Source organism: Cyprinodon tularosa, unplaced genomic scaffold (genome assembly GCF_016077235.1).
Source record: "Cyprinodon tularosa strain WSP-4 unplaced genomic scaffold, ASM1607723v1 ctg287, whole genome shotgun sequence".
NCBI lineage: Eukaryota > Metazoa > Chordata > Actinopteri > Cyprinodontiformes > Cyprinodontidae > Cyprinodon > Cyprinodon tularosa.
In genome coordinates, this window is record NW_024038993.1 from 1,203,714 (window position 1) to 1,221,949 (window position 18,236).

Here is an 18,236-nt window from a genome sequence, read left to right on the forward strand (position 1 = left end):
CCGGACAAGCTTACTGCAACCCTTCTGGCAAAGGATGAGCAAACTGCAGAAGAAAGTACAAGGAGGAGGTTTGACAGTTTAGACTTTTTCATGACGGGGCTATGAACATCTACCTGCCATTGACCACAGGAATCAGAAGGGACTGTGAAAATAGCCTCCCACTCGTTTAGATCACTTGAAGGATTTTGTACTTGTAGCTGCAAAAGAGATCCAATGCAAAAACATTAACCAGTTGAGATTCAGAGATTTACAAAAATGCACAGTGTGTGGTATTCCATGGGCAAAGATGTAAAATAATTCTGATTTCAGATCTTTTGGCATCGGGGACAAAAATTACAAATTTTTCAAATGTGTGTGCAAAGTCTAACTCATCTGCTCACCAGGCTGCAGAGGAATAGTTGTTACATATCGGCCTCTCAGCTGCCACCAATTTGGCCACTCCACTTTACCCTAGTTGGGGTTCTACCAGTGGTCCAGACTCCTCTACCATGCTCAGAGCCATAAACTGCTTCCTGCAGTGACTATGCAGGGCAGTCTCGTTAACACAGCCCTGTCCCTCATTAGGCAGAGGAGGTGATAAACAAGGGAACCAAAAGAACAACAAGCCACTTAGCCCACTATATTTTCTAAACAAAGACATCACAATGAAGCTCTGCCGCTGCTGTATAATCCCAAAACTTTTGTCCCAAATTCTTTGTTTGTTTCTTGTGCACCAGTTTGGCACTGGATCGTTCTACTTTTCTTTGGTGGCCAGACAGAAATGTCGGAACATTTCCTAAACTGACCTCATGTTAAAAGAATGTTTCTTGCAGCTAAGATTGTCATGAAATAGCCCAAGTTCCCAGTTGGCTGGCATACAGTGCTGCAAACCTGCAACAAAGTCTGGAACCTTAGGCACTTTTGAATGTTTTACTTTAAGTGTTTTTGCAACTACAGGTCAGTGGGTAGAGTAGTCGGAAAATTGCCGGTTTGATTCAAACTTCTTTTTGTTTACATGTGCTGCAATGCTAAGCCCTTAACCCTTTGTGTGAGGCAATTGTAAGTGCAAATAAATAAATAAATGCTTTGAGTAGTTTTTTATGAATAGAGAGTTCTATAAATTTGGTTTGTTTAACTATAAAAGTAATAACCCAAGTGACTTTCTGATATCTGATCAAACGATTAGCAATTCTTATTTTTATGTCATTATTTCAGGACTGGAACCGAACATGGTACACCGCTAACCCAGACCTGACCCAGTGTTTCCAGAACACAGTTCTAGTGTGGGTCCCCTGTGTCTACCTATGGTTGTTGGTCCCTTTCTACTGTGTTCACCTCTACTGTCATGACCGTGGACGGATTCAGATGTCCTGGCTCTGCATCGCCAAAATGGTGAGATTACATTTATTAATTTTCTATACCAACTTTTGACTCGACGCTTTGTGGAAGATTAAAGGAACTGATGCATATCTTCAGAGGTCAATAATCAAGAGACAGGTAATAGCTTTAGTAATATACCAGTCCTTTACCGGGCCAACACAGGCATACAGAAAAATCAACCATGCATGGGCACTCTTACACAAGGACTTGTTGCACTGTGAAATCATTGTTTGCAACATCCATGTACTCATTTTCTATAGTTGCTAAATCGATGCAGGGTTCAGATGGGGCCTGTGCCTATCTCCAGCAGACAACAACCTAGTTGTGGAGTAAAACCCTATATAGGTTCACATGCAAACACAGATACACTGTATACACAATCATGAGCACATGTATATGTTGGAGCAATTTGGAGAGGCAGATTACTCTAACATGCATTTTTGGAAAGTAAAAGGTAGTAAGTCTAATGAGGAGCAGACGCAAAATCAACATATGCAAACACAGGATATGTTTTACTGTGAATATTTCACCGCTCTGCCACCCCTAAAAGAAGAACCTATTTTCAGAGATTGATGGTCTAGAGGTGGGGTACAGTCAGAACAAGTTGAAGTCATTCAGAAGACCAACTTTTACAGTAGTTAAATATGAAACGTCGTGACACGTGGAAACAAAGTCCAGTAGATTGTTTTTTTACTTTTTTGGAAAGTAGTTAAAATATGTAATAACACGTTCTCTTCCAGGAGTGAAAAAGAGTGGGCAATAACCATAATATTGAGCTTGTGGTAGAAAGACAGTGTCTCTACAAAAATGCCTCAATGGACAATAAGAAAAAAGTCTATGACCAGAATGGCAAAACAGAACCTTTCTTGCTGTGATGCTAACAGCTGTACCATTATGCAACACTTGTATGAAATATCCATCCACCCACACATTTTCTACACCTGGTTAATACCTGCAGATTCACAGGGCAACACAGGACTAACATCAATGCACACACACTTGGCAGGACATATCCCCAAAGCAGGTTTTGCAGGCCTTAATGATAACAGAAACTTACTAGCCATTTTGACTATATCTATAGATGTTTTCAAATCTATAGTTTGAAGATTGTTTTTGGTTTGTTTTTTTCAGGTGTTGGGTTTTCTGCTCGCCTCTTTTGGTTTTGTTGAGTTCTTCTACATCCTACTAGAAAGAAGTCAAGACATCCAGCATCACATGGTCTTTCTACTTAGCCCCATCATACGCAGCATGACAGTGGTAAGTTCTAGGAATCTTTCTACACAGATGCTGTATTACAATCCATTTTAGGTATAAATTAATAATATTTTTATAGAACTGTAGAAATACCTTAACTACTCAACTTGGCTTTATGAAAGAAGAAAAAAAATGCATCGACAGATTTGCCTTTTCACTCTCTTACTGATTTGCTCTGAGAAACAGAGAACTTTTGGGGAATATTTGACGCTATAACCTGCCGTTTCGCAGAACTGTGCAAAGATATGAGGGAATACACATAAAGTAAACATAGTGTGTTGGCCAGACACAAGGGTGCAAAGATATTTTACGGACTTATAGTGTCAAGGACAATGTAAATATAGCAGTTACCTGTAAACAGTGCACACACATATTGGACAATCAATCATCAGAGTTCAGAGTACAAATGTCATGGCATTCATTATTGTTTGATGTGGGGGTCAGCATAAAGTGCTGATGTGCAAAGATCCAAAGCATGAAAACCTGTGAGGTACGTTGTCAGAAACAGACCATGTGAAGCAAGAAAAAAACCCCGTGTGAAAAAAATATTTAAGACTTTAAAATAAAAACTAATACAGTTAAAAAGTAAACAGCATTAGGGTATTTTGGTTTCTCTGTAGCAGTTTAAAGCAGAAGGCAAATCTACTCATGAAGGTTCATCAAGACTAATTTTATGCTTTAAATGCACTTAGAGAAAACAACTATTTCCTTTATCATGAGGTTATCTGTTTTTGCCCCAAACATTTGTTTTTTTTATTCATAAGAAACACAAAACCCACTAAATATAAAGTTAAAGATATACAATTGTGGTTTATGTGAACCCTAATTACACAGACTGATTCTGTCTTTTTTTAGCTTCAGGTGTACGCTTGGACAGAAGGTGTTAAGTGCCATTGTGCTGACCAAAACTGTATTTAAGGTGTAATGTGGTTTATACTAAGCAAAAAGTAAAACAAATGAGATTTCTTCATGGCCATACTTCAAAATCCGTTTTACTCACTCTGGTGTCTGAAGAAAGTTCATACAGGTCAGATATGTAGTAGTAAATTACTCAGCAAAAGCTCAATGACAGAAAAAAAAATAAAAAATTCTGGTATGTTGAAACCACATTTCCCAATGTATTTTTTGAGACTTAATTTCAGAGACCAAAACAGAGAAGTGTGTGATTTTTAAGTGGAGAAAATGTGCCATGGATTTTATCACATATAAGCAGAAATATGACAAGAGCAGCCTGTCTTTGCATTTTGATTCAGTTTTAAAATTACATAAAGTTTTAGGCTTTGTCTGAACCAGCTTATTTTATTTTTTTTTTGTTTGGTTTTTTGAAAAATATCTTAAGCAAAGTTAGATTTAAATCAGAGTTTTCCCAGCACTACCACAGACATTCAAATGGACAAATGTCTAGACCCTGACTTGGCCATTCCACTTTAGGAATATGCTTTTTTTATATACCAGTCAGCCTCTATTCTCTGCAAAGGTTTGGCCTGTGTTTAGCTTCATCTGTCTTCCATCTTATGTGCCCTGTCATAATGCTGAACAAACCTGGGAAGCTTTCACTGGACAGCTGGATTTCCACTGAGATTGAATGTCTCCTAGGCTTATTATGTATACGAAGATGACTTCTGAAGGCAGTCAGTTGCACCATATTTAGAAAGCGGTATTGAGTAAAAGGGATTGAATACAAAGTTAGCAAATTTTGCAGATTGTTTTGAAAGCCATGGATCAAATTTTTTAAATTTTTGCATTCTGCTTCAGCATTATATAATTTTCAGGGTTAGTTCTACGTATCCATGCGGCTGTCCACCTGTCTGTCCGTCCGCCCGTCTACCGACCCATCCATCCATCACTTCACACATCCATCCACCATCCACCTGTTCTTCCATCCATCCACCCATCCATATGTTCATCCGTCCATCCATCCATCGACCACTCAGTCATCCATCCATCAATCTCTCCATCTGTCCTTCCTTCCTTCCGTCCGTCCATCCATCCATCCATCCATCCATTCGTCTGTCCTTCCGTCCATCCAACCTTCCGTCCATCCATCGACCACTCATTCATTCATCCATCTACCCATCCATCCATCCATCCATTTATCCATCCATCTGTCTATCCTTACATCCATCCATCCATCCAGCCATCCATCCATCCAGGGTCACAAGGGGCTGGTGTCTATCACCATGCACAGATGACCAGTCCATCACATGGGGTTTAACTAGCCTCCGTAAGTCAGTCCTCTCTCTGAGGAGCTTTTGAAAAAGTATTTACTTTCAACAGATGTTGTTTATGTTCTACCTCAGTAAATCATGAATTAAACCACCATGCCCTTTATGACCTTTATCGTGGTGGCATGTGGGCTGGCCAGGATACAGAAAAATATATATAAGAAATAAGGGATGGTATGCAATCAGAGAACGGTTCTAGTTGTGGTTGTTTCTCAAAACGGGGAACTTACTCATTTCCAACAGTTGTTAAATTATACCTAAGCAGTACATGTAGGCACAATGAAGGAGGTGTGGTGCTGCCTTACATGGGTGGCATGACAATTTAAAATGCTGTTTATGTTTTCACAAAAGTGGATGCTACAGTTACACAGCCATAAAGCGGTGCTAAATGCCTGCAAAGAGTCCTAAAACAGACCCAGGAAGCTGCAGAGTTATACCTGCAAGGCTTTCTCTCGCTGCAGACAGATACAGGTCCTTCTTAGTCTCCCTCTCTAAAGGTCAGACAGGTTTACCGTCCTGTGGTCTTTAAAGATGCCTGAGTAAACACACGCACATGTTTAGACAAAAATATACTGAACCGTCTCTTGTATTTAGGGATGCACCCCAAAAAAGATGATCTATTTTGAGGATATAATCATTCACAGCTGAAGGCTTAACGACAGGCAACCACAAAATCCTGTCAAAAGCCTCTTGCCAATCGTTCAATTTACTTACCAAATTTATCTTTATTAAAAGATAACATTTTCTGCATGGTGCTTGAAATAACATCTTGATTTCTTCATGCAGACATACAGCAGACCAACTTTTTTCTGCCCCTTCTTGCTTAAAGTATAGACTAAACCATGGTTACTATAGATGATAAGTAGACACATCAGCAGCTAAATCAGTAACCCAATGACGTAAACATCTTATTCCTCTCCATAGCACTACACACTTGCCATTTAATTAAAAGGTAGGGATTGGTTCTCAGACCAAAGTGATGGAGTTAACTCCACCCTTTGTTGTTGTACAAACAAACAGAGATGATGTCTGCAGCAACAGGCAACTCAGAGCAGGAACCTGCTAGAAAATAGATCCATGCTTTCTGGTGGCCTTAAAAATGAAGTTTCAAGTTATTGCAACAGAAAATGAAGGTGCAAATAAATATATGAGAATCTTAAAAATGCTGATCTCTTGAGTTATGTGATCTGCAGTAGATGAAGTGACATGTGTTTTTAAAAAAAGTAGTCAAAGTGTGTTTGGCCAACAGACTGTTTTTATAAGTAACACTGAAAACCTCATAAGGCTTTTAATTTCATAGGCAGAAATGCTTACCTTCATATCTTGTTCCCAAATTTTACTTCTACTTTGTTGTTGTTTATTTTTTTGTGCCTCTATAAAAAAAAAACTTTTTACACTGACAACTTTATCTGAAGAAAAAAACTCCCTTCCTGAAACTGGTATACAGAGCTGACTGACAGCAGGCCAAAAAAGTGGGAAATTTCTAGCAACTTAATCAAAACATTTCAAAATGCAGGAAAAGTATGTTTGAACAATTCTGCGGTTTCTGAACTATATTTTTAATATACTTAAAAACTTAAAACTTAATATTTTTCATTGAAACCTTAGAATTAGACTTAGACAAACTTTGTTGTAGGAGTATGGAAGCTGAGAGCGTTGGTACTCGACTTATTTTTTTCTTCCTTTGTCTTCTCAAGAAAATGACATAACTATCTTGTTATTACGGTTAAACAATTAATTGTTTTCTTGAGATAACAAGATAATTATCTTGTTATCACGAGAAAACAGTTATTGATTTCTCGAGATAACGAGATGATTAACCTGTAGGAGTAATGAAATAAGGCTGGCCCACAGCCCTGGATTCCCAGTCCATCCCTGCCTGTGGTGCCCGTGGTTATGCAGTCACGGTATCACGTGTGCCCAAATAATCAGTTTTTTTTGTTTCCTTTTTCCTTTCACTCATTGTCAGGTTGTGGTTTATGAATGGATTGCATGGGATAGAACAGTTTTTTAATGGAAATCTTTAATTGGGACTCAGGTTAATTGCATCTTATACCTGTTACAGCCTTAACACCAGGGCTGTTCAGAAAACACCCTGCGCTAAGGCGCCGGAAGCATAGGTCTAATTGCTTATGTATCAGAAGTGGAAGTAAATCATCAAACCAACAACATCGTCTTGTTACCTAAAAGTTAAATACAGGATTTTTTACAGAATTACACATAGGCTGCCATGACTTTTAAATCCTCTTGCGCTGTTTTGGTATTGAAGGATGTAATCCGTTTTAACACACCAATCATCTGGTTATGACGAGAAAACGGCTTTCGAATGAAAACATTATCATTTTTTATCAAGAGAAAAAGGCTTTACTTATCTTTAGATAATGAGAAAATGTACTTGTTTTCTCAAGAAAACCACAGTGAAAAAGTATCTAAGGGACACGACTGCTCTCGGCTTCCGTACACAGAGTGTATACAAAACAAAATTTGGACACATACAGTTTTTCTAGACTGAGTGAGCAGTAGCTTAGCAGTAAAATGCACATTTCCATTTATAAAGTGATGCATTGATCAAAATGTAAACAGTGTAGGAGAGACATGGTGCAAAAGGCATTGATGTGGAAGGTTCAGGGCAGTGCAAAAATAAATAAATAGATATGGTGCAAAATGCAGTAGAAACACTGAGTTGTTATATTTTGAAGATTCACCATGTAGTCCAAAATGATGTTATCAGTGTGATGCGGAGTCTAGATTTGTGACTTTACTAGAGTTTCAGTAGTTCAAAAGTCTTATGGCAGCAGGGAAAAAGATGTTCCAGAACCTGTTGGCTCTGCACCAAATGCTGCAAAGCCACTTCTCATAGGGTAGCAGGGAGAACAGTCCATGGTGGGGGTGTGAGGGGTGCCTGATGATATTACGGGCTCGAGACACACAGCGCTGGGATGAAATGTCTTTTACGGAGGTATTAAAGCAATACTGCATAACATCTGACTCAAGTATTAGCCTTTTTTGAGGTATATCAAATAATTATTCATTATTCAGCACTTGGCATCTATTGATGGTCTGTGTGGACTGCCCTTCTCAAGAAACGACTATATAACTGGAGATGATCGGATGCATCACTGAATGAGTCATGTGATCCTGAGGGCCACTTTACAGCAGTCTGAACAACCTTGAACACAAAAGCTAACTAAGCTAAATGTTGATTTTAATAAAAAAGAAAAAAAAAATAGACATGACAACTGCTCAGACATATTTCTGGTTCTCTGATTAATTTAAAGGGGAGACTGTTTTTGTGTTTTTATCATCACCTCTCAGTCTGCTGGTCCTGCAATCAGATTCCATAACATGGAGGGAGACTGTTTTATTTTGTGACAGTGCAGTGATGCTGGTTTCTTTCAGGGGTGCTAAACTTCAAAGTTACCTCCCTGGCTCCGCTATTGACCAAAAGTTACAAATTTTTACTTTAGGCCTGCCAAAATTTTGTCCAGATTAATGCCTATACTAAGCCAAATGAAAATAAATGCTAGTTTGATTGTGACAGACATAAAAGGATATCAGAGTTAACAATGAGACTGACAATTGTCTGTTGGATCAATTGATTCTGTGCATTTTTACAATTGTTTGAGATATGTTAAAAATATTCAGTTCAGAAAGATGTGCTGTTCCACCTTAAGTTGGAGAAAATTCGCTTTGTTTTGAGGGGCTCTGAAAAGAAATTTTATCAAGTCTGGAGACCTTTCTTAACCTTTTTCAGCCAACCATCTACAGTATTACAAGATTGAATCTGTATGGTATTCTGGTTATTATTTTTCAATTATCTGTCTACTACCTCCTTTTTGATGGTCTATGCTGTGTGTTGTTATGTTTTTGTCGATTTTATAAACGACAGTGGGGGGTGGGGGGGGGGGGGGGAGGGATTGTTTATATTTTTATTACCTGCTTTTTGTTATTCCTTTCTGTAATTCCTTTCATATTCTTATACTATGTGAATTGAATAAATATATATTAAACACTAAAAATATTCAGTTCAAAAGTCAATGAAATAATAATTTGCATGTTAAATATTGATAATATATGGTAGATATTCATTGAAATACAAAGAATGCTCCAATTAGGCCTGTTTGTCAGAGTAAAGTCACTTTTAAAAAGCCAACCTATCAGCAATTTTTAAACATAATTTTCACAAAGTTTTAGCTATAATGTAATTCTATTGATGCAGTGTTATATTTATGTTATTTTATTTTATTTTATCATCATTTTAATAACTGGAAAAAACGGCTTGAAAACGTGAGTCTGCTTGTAATTAATCTACATAATGCTATAATAGACATAAATTTATCTTTTGAATGATTTCATTTTGAATCATATCCCTTTGTTACATACATGTTGCCTTGCATGAAAAAAGGGACAGTAACAGTCATCAAATGTAAATGTTCATGCCTCCATGCTTAAAATGATCACAATGTTACATTTTTAAAAGCAACAAGTTGTCATGATAATTTGTCAAAACCTACTTTCTAATAGGAAAATGCTGTGGCTCATCCAAGAGTTTCCAAACAATGCACTTATTTGAAACCCTTTTCTTCCTGCACTCCGCAATACTGTCAAAAAAAACTAACTGAACAAACGGCTCTGCTAACCACTCAGTGGGGGGCCAGATTATAGCTATTCGCATGAAACTGCACGATTCCGTCAAGGGTGCACATATGGCTGTGTTCAAAAGCAGAATCTGTTTTATTTTAGAAAAAAACATGGAGGGCAAGATTTTTTAGGACTGTTTATAATACCACAGAAAAATGTGCGCAAGGCGCGCGGCCTACCAGGCATGCGTAAAAGGCAGCCAAATCAGGTTTCTGCCTCGAGCAAGGGAATTCCCAAAGATCTGTGTTATTTCTCTAAAACCATCATCATACGCATGCATACGACTGAAATAAGTCTACACTTTTCCCTATGCACAGCTAAAAACATCAGTAACAATGCTAGCTGCTTATATCAGAAGGTACTGGAAAGGAGTCAGCAACAAATGTTGAAAACTGTTTGCTGTTATAGATTCTCTCTGTGTTCCTCATTTCTCTGACTCTATGGATTAATCAGAATTTGTTGTCCTTATGTTTTCTGCAGATCCTGGCATTATGCATCATCCAGTTGGAAAGAATAAGAGGCTGTCGCTCCTCCGTTTTTCTCTTTTTGTTCTGGGTCTTGTCTGTTATTTGTTCCCTGGTACCTTTAAGGGCAAAGATCCAGCTGGCCATAGATGAGGTAGGTAGAAAGCCTCACAGCACCAATATTATCTCTTTCAAGCTAAGGATAGATATCTAATGCATAATTATTTCCTTTTGCTTCTTTAGGTATTGTCTATATTTCTGTCATTTTCTAATCTATCAAATGAAACAGTGTTGAAATCAATTTCCGCTTAATGAACTCAACAGCTCAAAGAAAAATTCATCGTAGGACAGAAATTGACTCAGTTTATACTAACTGAAATTAAAGCTGTTTAAAACTTAATATTTAATGCTAATAAAAAACACTGAAATATATTAATTCAGTTATAGAATAAATATCACGAAACACCAGAAGAATTAAAATTATCCTCCTTAACTGGAAATAAGGACCTGATGATGAATCTGTTTGTGTGTTTGGTTTGAACTCAGTGAACCGATGTTGTTAAAAGTGCTGGAATATCTAATCAGCTCTATTCTTACCAAAAGTCTAGACACAAGACTCCTGGAGCACAGTTTGAGATATACCCTGTGTCAGCAAAGAGTTTCTATTTCTCGCCCGAGATTTAACCAAGGTAACCTAAAGTTAACACAAAGTGTTGGAGGATGACAGTGCCAATTCTGGTCAAAGCAGTGAGTGTTTAAGTGCTCCCTTTCTTCCTGTGTCTCCTGTCAGACTTTGTAATCATTGTTGTATGAAGAGGTTAGCGCTCATACACACACGGAGCCATGGGACAGCAGCATTTGCATTTCTATAAAAAACACTCGCATGCATCTATATTTCTATTTTATCGTCCCCGGCGTGACATTCCCACACTGCTTGGGGGGAAAGTAATGATGGCCCTTGGATAACTGCTGGTGAGACATGGCAGTCCAAGGTCAGACCAGAGAAACGTCAGCGCTGTGTTTATTGGCCTACGCCACAGTAAACACAACTAGATGAAAATGTATGCATCCACACATAATGCAAAGCCATGTGCAGCTTAGATGCAGATGTTTATATTTTGCGAAACCACATTTGTGAACTTATTGGAGGTGCACCAACACCTCATACTGTTTATCCCTTATCTTAAAGTTCTGGGTCTCAAAGACTCCTTTGACAGCCGTATGGACAAAAGCTGCTTAGAGATTAAATCTTTAATGCTAACACATTAACTGGGCCATTGTTTCTTTAAAGAGTGGAATAAATAGAATGCTGTAGGTACATGTTCTAACTTAAAAAAAAGCTGCTGGTTTTACTCAAAGCTGAGACATAATGTAAGAATACCATGCAAAAGTATCTCCCCTCGATTGCTCTGGCAATGTCTCACTCTACAGCCACTAACATTTGTGTGTAACTAAAGATTTTGTTTCTGATTTTGATATGTCAACAATAAATACAATAATTGGAAGGAAGCCTATTAGCTGTTTTCAATGTATTGGTGAAATGCACTTGTATATATACCCTCCTTTACTCTAATACTCAAAAAGCAATCCGGAGGAACTAATTAGCCATCGATGGCAAAGCCTAACATTTTAAAAACATGGCTCACATGCCCAGTTATGTGTGGTGAATAATATGCACGTAACATCTCCCTGAACACAGCCTCCCTATGATGACCCATGGCGTGGGGGGTGCTTTAGCTTATCAACATTAGATCGGCTCCTACAATTCAACATTTCTATGCAGGAGCAGATAGCCTACATCAACACAATAAATAAAGAGTTCAGATTTTGAATGTAGGTTCTGTAAAATTAGACTGAGCCATCCGTGTGTTACATCAAAATGACAGCACTCAGTAGCATCAGTGGATAGATTCAGAATAAAACCAGAGAGGTTTTCTTAAACTGTTTTCTTTCAATAATGAGACAATTTTATTGTATTTCTTCATTTAATTATTTTTACCAAAAGTCTACATCTGACTTTAATGGGGACTTAGAAATGGCGCTAAACTTAAGTCGGCTAGATTGGATAATGTTTAACTGAAGTGCACCATAATATGATAAATCAAGTTATGATTGAGCTTTTACATAGAATTTGGACCTTTACTAACTTTTAAAAACAGCATCAGTTTAATATACATGAATGCAGTTGCAATGCTAGAATTCATTATTTTACATGTATAACTGTTTACACAAAGTAAAAGCTGAGGCGCAGTTCAGCCATTTTCTTCATTATCAACATCTAAGCTTGCATAATCCTGTTTTTTTTCTGACTAAAACATCTAATTCTCATTATATAATTGACCCTCCTAGTTGACAGGGTTCATGTTTGTGGACGTTTGGCCATTCTTAGCTGCCTGGCCTAAATTTTTCACACCCACAATCTGACCATACTGACTCTGTCACTGTGTGGCCATATCCATTGCGCCCCTTCATATCTGCTTTCTGGGCAAAACTCCATACTTCTCAGAGAAAAGAGTTGTACTGTTTGGAAGGGCTGCCACTTTCACATACACACAAATGCTGCAGCTGCTATGCAGGCTGGCTCTGGCAACTAAGTTTTCCCAGCGGTACACAACGCACACTGCCAGAAGCCACAAATCCTGTATGTCAAGAATAACATACACATCCTGCTTTTTATAAAGGTCTCTTAGTGGTTAATATTAAAGCTGCTCCCATGATTGAAAGTGAGGGTGCTGGCTTGTAAAACCACAGTTTCCCTATTTATAGATATGGGATCTATGCGTGACTGAGAGGCAACACCAGCTTTTGGTTCATTCACACAAAACACAGCAATAAAATCATTGGGTTTTCACTCTGATGTTGCTTATGTCAATGTTGAATATGTGATCTTGATACGTAAATCCTACGCTGCATGATGTCGGATAGCCAACGCTGTATAAACACACGTTGGGTTTTTGCAAAACTAAACTCAAACACAAGTTGCAACAAATCACCCAATAAACTAGTGGATGCTGTGCATTTCAATAAAGTAGAAGTTAGAAAAAAAAAACGTAACCACCTACTATATACGAGAAATATAATTTATTTTATTTTGATAGTCATGATTATAAACAGAACAATGCCAGGAGATGAAGCTCCATTCCCACTTTTTGCGGTTTTTGATGCATACAGTAGCTTATTTAATCTTCAAAAACAAAACAAAAAATAATTAATAATTAAAAGCTTATTTAGAAATAAAATAGATAAGCAATCCTGCTTCACTGAAGCACAGCTATTTAAATCAGGAAGCAACATATTGCCATGGTGCCATCATTTTTTATTTTATTTTTTACAGTAGTCAGTTTTCCATATAGTTTCTCAATCATGATTTTCCAGTAGTTTGTTTTCTGAGAGAATGTTCGGTAGTGCAGGCTAACAAAGAACCCAAACGTCACCCAATCCTAAGGGGCGAACCCGTTTGTTTGTCCAGGTCAATTTGCATATTTTCTAAGTCAAAACAAGACTTTTGTTTTGGTCCACCATAAAGTAAAATGTTTACTTTCTTGGAAAGTGTTGAACAGGATGAACCTTTCAAAATACAAGCAGCAAGAGACAGTGATTTTGGTGAAATCTAAGAATAAAAATTTTTTTGTTTGTTTTTCAGAAATAGGTCAGAGTAGCTAAGGGTTAAGCCTAAAATGTTTTCAACCTTGAATCAGGCATGAATTGTAGTCCAAATCTCCCTCCCAAAACTCACAGCAACACTAGCTGCTATTTTCTGACCAATATGTAGTATTTGCACTGTGTTTGTAAGTCAAACTCAGTGCAAAATGATATATATCTCTGACTTGGAAAGAGAAGATGATTGTCTTGTTGTTGTCTCTAAGCAGTCCAGTGGTTCTTTATAGACCTCTGACATCAATAAGGCACTGATCTCTGGATATTTTCTCTTTATCTGACTGTTCTATGTCAACCAACCAATATTTGTATTTGAAAACTAGAACTACCAACCCATCCCATCTGGCACTTATAACCAGGCAGCACTTTAGGTTGGTTATTTATTATTTATATATATTATTTCCATTCTAGTGCTCGTTTGGAACTTCAGTGAGTCCTTACCTAATTAAGATATTTAACTAGAGTTAGTTGCTGCCACATGATTGGTTGTTATGTAATTTCTTTGAAAAGGCAATTGAACAGATAAAGAGGTCAGTAGATATCTGGACATATTAGAATATGTTGAATATTTCAGATTTTCTTCCCTTAGTGATAGCAGATTAGCCTAATTTAAGAGTGACTTAATGCATTGTTTCCGTAATTGAATATATTTGCCTCTTTTAATTGTCCTCTTTTTCTTTAGGGCATTGCGTCTGATATCGTACGTTACCTCGCCTTCTTCTCCTACTTCTCGATCCAACTGGCCCAGCTCTTCCTGTGCTGTTTTGCGGACCAGGCTCCACAGGGAAAACCAATCTTGGAAAAGGTAGGCAGAAGCGAATATATTCCGTTTCCGGCGATTACATGTATGATGACATGATACCCAGGAAGCAAAAATGCCAAAGTGGCTATTTTGTGGTTGTTTGTTTTTGATTTGTTTTCAAGACATTTTTGCCTTTTGGAGGAAGTGATGCGAAACGCCACCCCCCTCATTCCTCTTATACTTAACAACTCCGGCTTCCTATGAGAAGGGTGTGAACCAGCGTATGCGTGTGTATGTGTGTGTGTTTGACAGGGGGCTCCTGCATATCTTTGCAACAACTCATTCAGTTTGTGACGACTAGATGTGTAATCTGTGGCTGCATAACAGGAAACTCATTACTTAACACAGATAACACAAAGCAATCAAACATTTGATATACATATAGTTTCCTGATATCTGGCAGCTGAGCAGTGACTGAAAATAAAGTCCTAATCAATCAAACTGGTACAGCTTGTGATGTTATATTTCCCCGGTGACGGAGCCATAAGAGCTAGAAAAGTCCCTAACCTACTGTTGGTTAGCGGTGAGGAGCTTAGGGGTGCAGCAGCCACAGTCTGGCGTGGTGGACACACCCAGTGGTGTGTCCTCCTCTTTTTACTCTTCCTCTTTTCTTCAATATCCTCCGGTTACTTACAGGAAGACAGGAAGTCCAGAGACAAAAAAGTAAAAGTGTCATAATGAGGAGTGAAAACACCCGGGTAAGGGGGCGGCAGGGTGGAGGCCATGCTATGAAGTCTGTGTCAGAAGAACACAATGTTTCTTCATAAAGTCTGTGTGTGTGTAGGAAAGTTTGCAATGACACAGTTTCCCTCTGCGTTAGACCTCATCAACGTCATCGTTGTCCTGTTTATTCTGCTCTCTGGGAGTTCACGGCCTCCACTCCACATAGCGGACCACCTGAGTTTACCGGGTTGTTTACAGACATTAGTGTTCCCAAACACACCCCTCACAGGCATAGCATTCAACCATCCGCCAGCTCTGCCTCGGTGAGGCTGCGTGTGTTTCTAAAAAGCCTCTTGGTGGTGAGCGTTTTTCTGCAAAAACAACTATTAAGTCTGGTCTTTAATCTGTTGCAGAACCCTTGTCCCGTGGAAGATGCCTCTTTCCTCTCGAAGATCCTCTTCTGGTGGTTCACTGGGTAAGATGGTTCTTTGAAAACCTCTAATTTTTTTACATACTGACTCACTTGCGGGCAGCATTTTGTACTTGTTTACAATAATGTGTGTTTTGATGATGGATTTGGTGTGAAGCATCTGCCATGCAACCTTCTTCAGGCTTGTTGTCAAAGGGTATCGCACCCCGCTGGAGGCAGAGGACCTGTGGACCCTTAGAGAGGAAGACACCTCACACAAGATCATCTCTGAGCTGCAACAGGACTGGAAAACTGAATGTGCCAAACTACAAAAGTGAGAACTTTATTAAGTGTACGCCTCTCTTAATGGACATTGACCGCTAGTTAAGGGATTGCTTCAGTCCTTAACCCAGATGCCAAAGCGCTGTTTTTATTTTCTCTGTCCAGCATCAAATACGGTGCTGTTTAAAGCATTTATATTTTACTTTTGTTTTGGTTGGTATTTTCTAATGTACAAATTTTAGTGTATCTCTTAGTCATTGCATGGTATTGACAAATAAATGGAATGATTAATGGTTTTAAGATTTTTCTATTTTATTTTATAAATTAATTGCAGTAACTCTTGGGTACTAATAGTCTTCAGTTCCTTACAATAGACAGCTCCTTAAGTAAATTAATTAGGTAACATGAGATGAATTAAAAAAAAAAAAGTTCTATATCTTTTTTTTTTTCTTCTGGCTCAACTTGCTTTTTGGTTTTGCTTGAGTTTAAACTCCACTGAATAGCTTGAAATATTGTCATAGCTCCACATCCAAAGATATAATTCAGTTTTATAATCTTGTTTTATATCCCTCCGGCATGTTGCCAGTCCAGTTAATGATCTGAGCAGAGCGCCGGTTGTAGTAGCTAAGTGAAAATCAGGATGTCTCAACTGCAAACAGTCAGGTTTAAATATAGGCAATAAGAAGTCACTTGAGGACAAAGGTAATATAATGTCATGACTGTAACACTGAGTCATTTTTAAAACGTCTTAATGTGATCCAGAGCATTGAAAAGCCTCAAGTATAATTATTATTTCTTTAAACCCTGATTTTCATACCAGTTGGTGCATTTTTCTAGTTAATCAGTGAAGGCAAGAAAAACTGATTATCTTTTTTGATCTGCATGCACCATGCCTATAACTCCTATATTTATTTATTTTTTATTTTTTTTTACCCCTCATGCAGGCAGCAGAAGGCCTTAGCGTCTGGTGCAGCTTTGGGCAGCAGGCTACCAGACCAGGCTCAGCTCCTCAGGAAGCTGCAGAAGGAGCAAAGCTCTGGGTTTTTCCTGCTCAGGACTCTGGCACGCAAGTTTGGTCCATATTTCCTGACTGGCACCTTGTGTATCATATTCCATGATGCCTTCATGTTCGCCATCCCTCAGGTCTTGAGGTAAAAACTATCAATTTTAAATTTTCACCTTAAACCTATAAAGTTTGTTTGAAATCTTTTTGTAAAAATCATCCCCTTAGAATGAAAGGAGTCACACTACTCAGGTTTAGGGATTCCTTTTTTATTAAGAATTCTTTGGCAGATCTACAGTTTAGTTGAGAACATTGAGTCAAAGCTGAAAATTTTTGTATAGTCATCAAACAGCCAGTGATATCACAATCTTATACAGATGGATAAATCCACACCCTGCCACTTTTGGTTGTTTATATTGCTAAGATGCAAAATCACACCCAGAAATGTTGGTAAATTTTTGAGTTTTAATGAGACACTGAAATAAAATATCAATTAGTTTCCAGACGTTTTGCTCATAATATCCAGGGGTTACCAGAACTGGTGTTTCCATGATTTACAACTAAAATAATAAAAAAAAAAAAAGAAAGCTGGCAGCAGTGAAAACAGGTTGCAACTGACCCGCCACCAGCCGCCTCGCCATCCCACCAATCAGACTGGAATGTTGTTGTTCATGCTGCGCGCCGAATCAGTGCAAGTGTTAATTACGGTCGTGGAGCTGAGAGTGAGAAGAGCAGACGAGACCACAGCCCTGTGTGCTCCAATAAAGGAAGGAAGAGGCAAAGAAAGGGAGAGAGGGCTCTAAATGGCAGAAATGCTGTCGGACCACAATAAGAGAGCCACAGGCTGAGTGTGTGAGTGTGGCCAGGCTGCGGACTAAGCTCTGTTGTGCAACATGAGCTTCTACCTGTCAGCCAGCCAGAAGCCACAGCGGTGCTCAATATCAGACTGAAAAGAAATTATGTTGACACATTTGAAGCCTTTCTTTCTCTGCCTTGCTTTTTGAATACAGGACAAATCTTTCATGCATATTTTTTTCAGTTATTATTTAAATATATTTTTTTTATTAAAAAGAATCACAAAAGCAAAATATTACATGAAAGTCTTTCATCTTTTTATACCCCCAGTCTTCTTCTGGGCTTCATGAGGGATGAGGACGCTCCTCTATGGAAGGGCTACTTCTACGCCACTCTCATGTTTCTCCTCTCCTGCCTTCAGTCCCTCTTCAACCATCAGTACATGTACACCTGCTTCACAGTTGGCATGAGGGTGAAGACAGCAGTCATGGGCTTGGTCTACAGGAAGGTGATTAAATCTGAATTATACATTAAGCCAAAACAAAAGATTTCTCTCTTCTCAGACTGATCTCAGTGTATGATTAACAGCTTTTAAAGAAGGTGGATAATGATGTTTGATCTTTACCAGGGTATGAATTTATGTTGAAAACTAAAAATGTTTGGCTGAAAAAAGTCTCTTGTC

General features: G+C 38.3%; 1 protein-coding gene across 1 annotated transcript in view; it reads left to right on the forward strand.

The window, feature by feature from the left end:
* Positions 1 to 18,236, forward strand: part of abcc6a (ATP-binding cassette, sub-family C (CFTR/MRP), member 6a) — a 36,611-nt gene that overhangs the window by 4,740 nt on the left and 13,635 nt on the right. The window contains exons 2-9 of the mRNA XM_038290722.1: positions 1,195 to 1,371; positions 2,491 to 2,616; positions 9,960 to 10,097; positions 14,283 to 14,405; positions 15,479 to 15,540; positions 15,677 to 15,808; positions 16,701 to 16,907; positions 17,885 to 18,062. Coding sequence (XP_038146650.1) covers positions 1,195 to 1,371; positions 2,491 to 2,616; positions 9,960 to 10,097; positions 14,283 to 14,405; positions 15,479 to 15,540; positions 15,677 to 15,808; positions 16,701 to 16,907; positions 17,885 to 18,062 — 1,143 coding nt within the window. The remainder of the gene's footprint in view (positions 1 to 1,194; positions 1,372 to 2,490; positions 2,617 to 9,959; positions 10,098 to 14,282; positions 14,406 to 15,478; positions 15,541 to 15,676; positions 15,809 to 16,700; positions 16,908 to 17,884; positions 18,063 to 18,236) is intronic.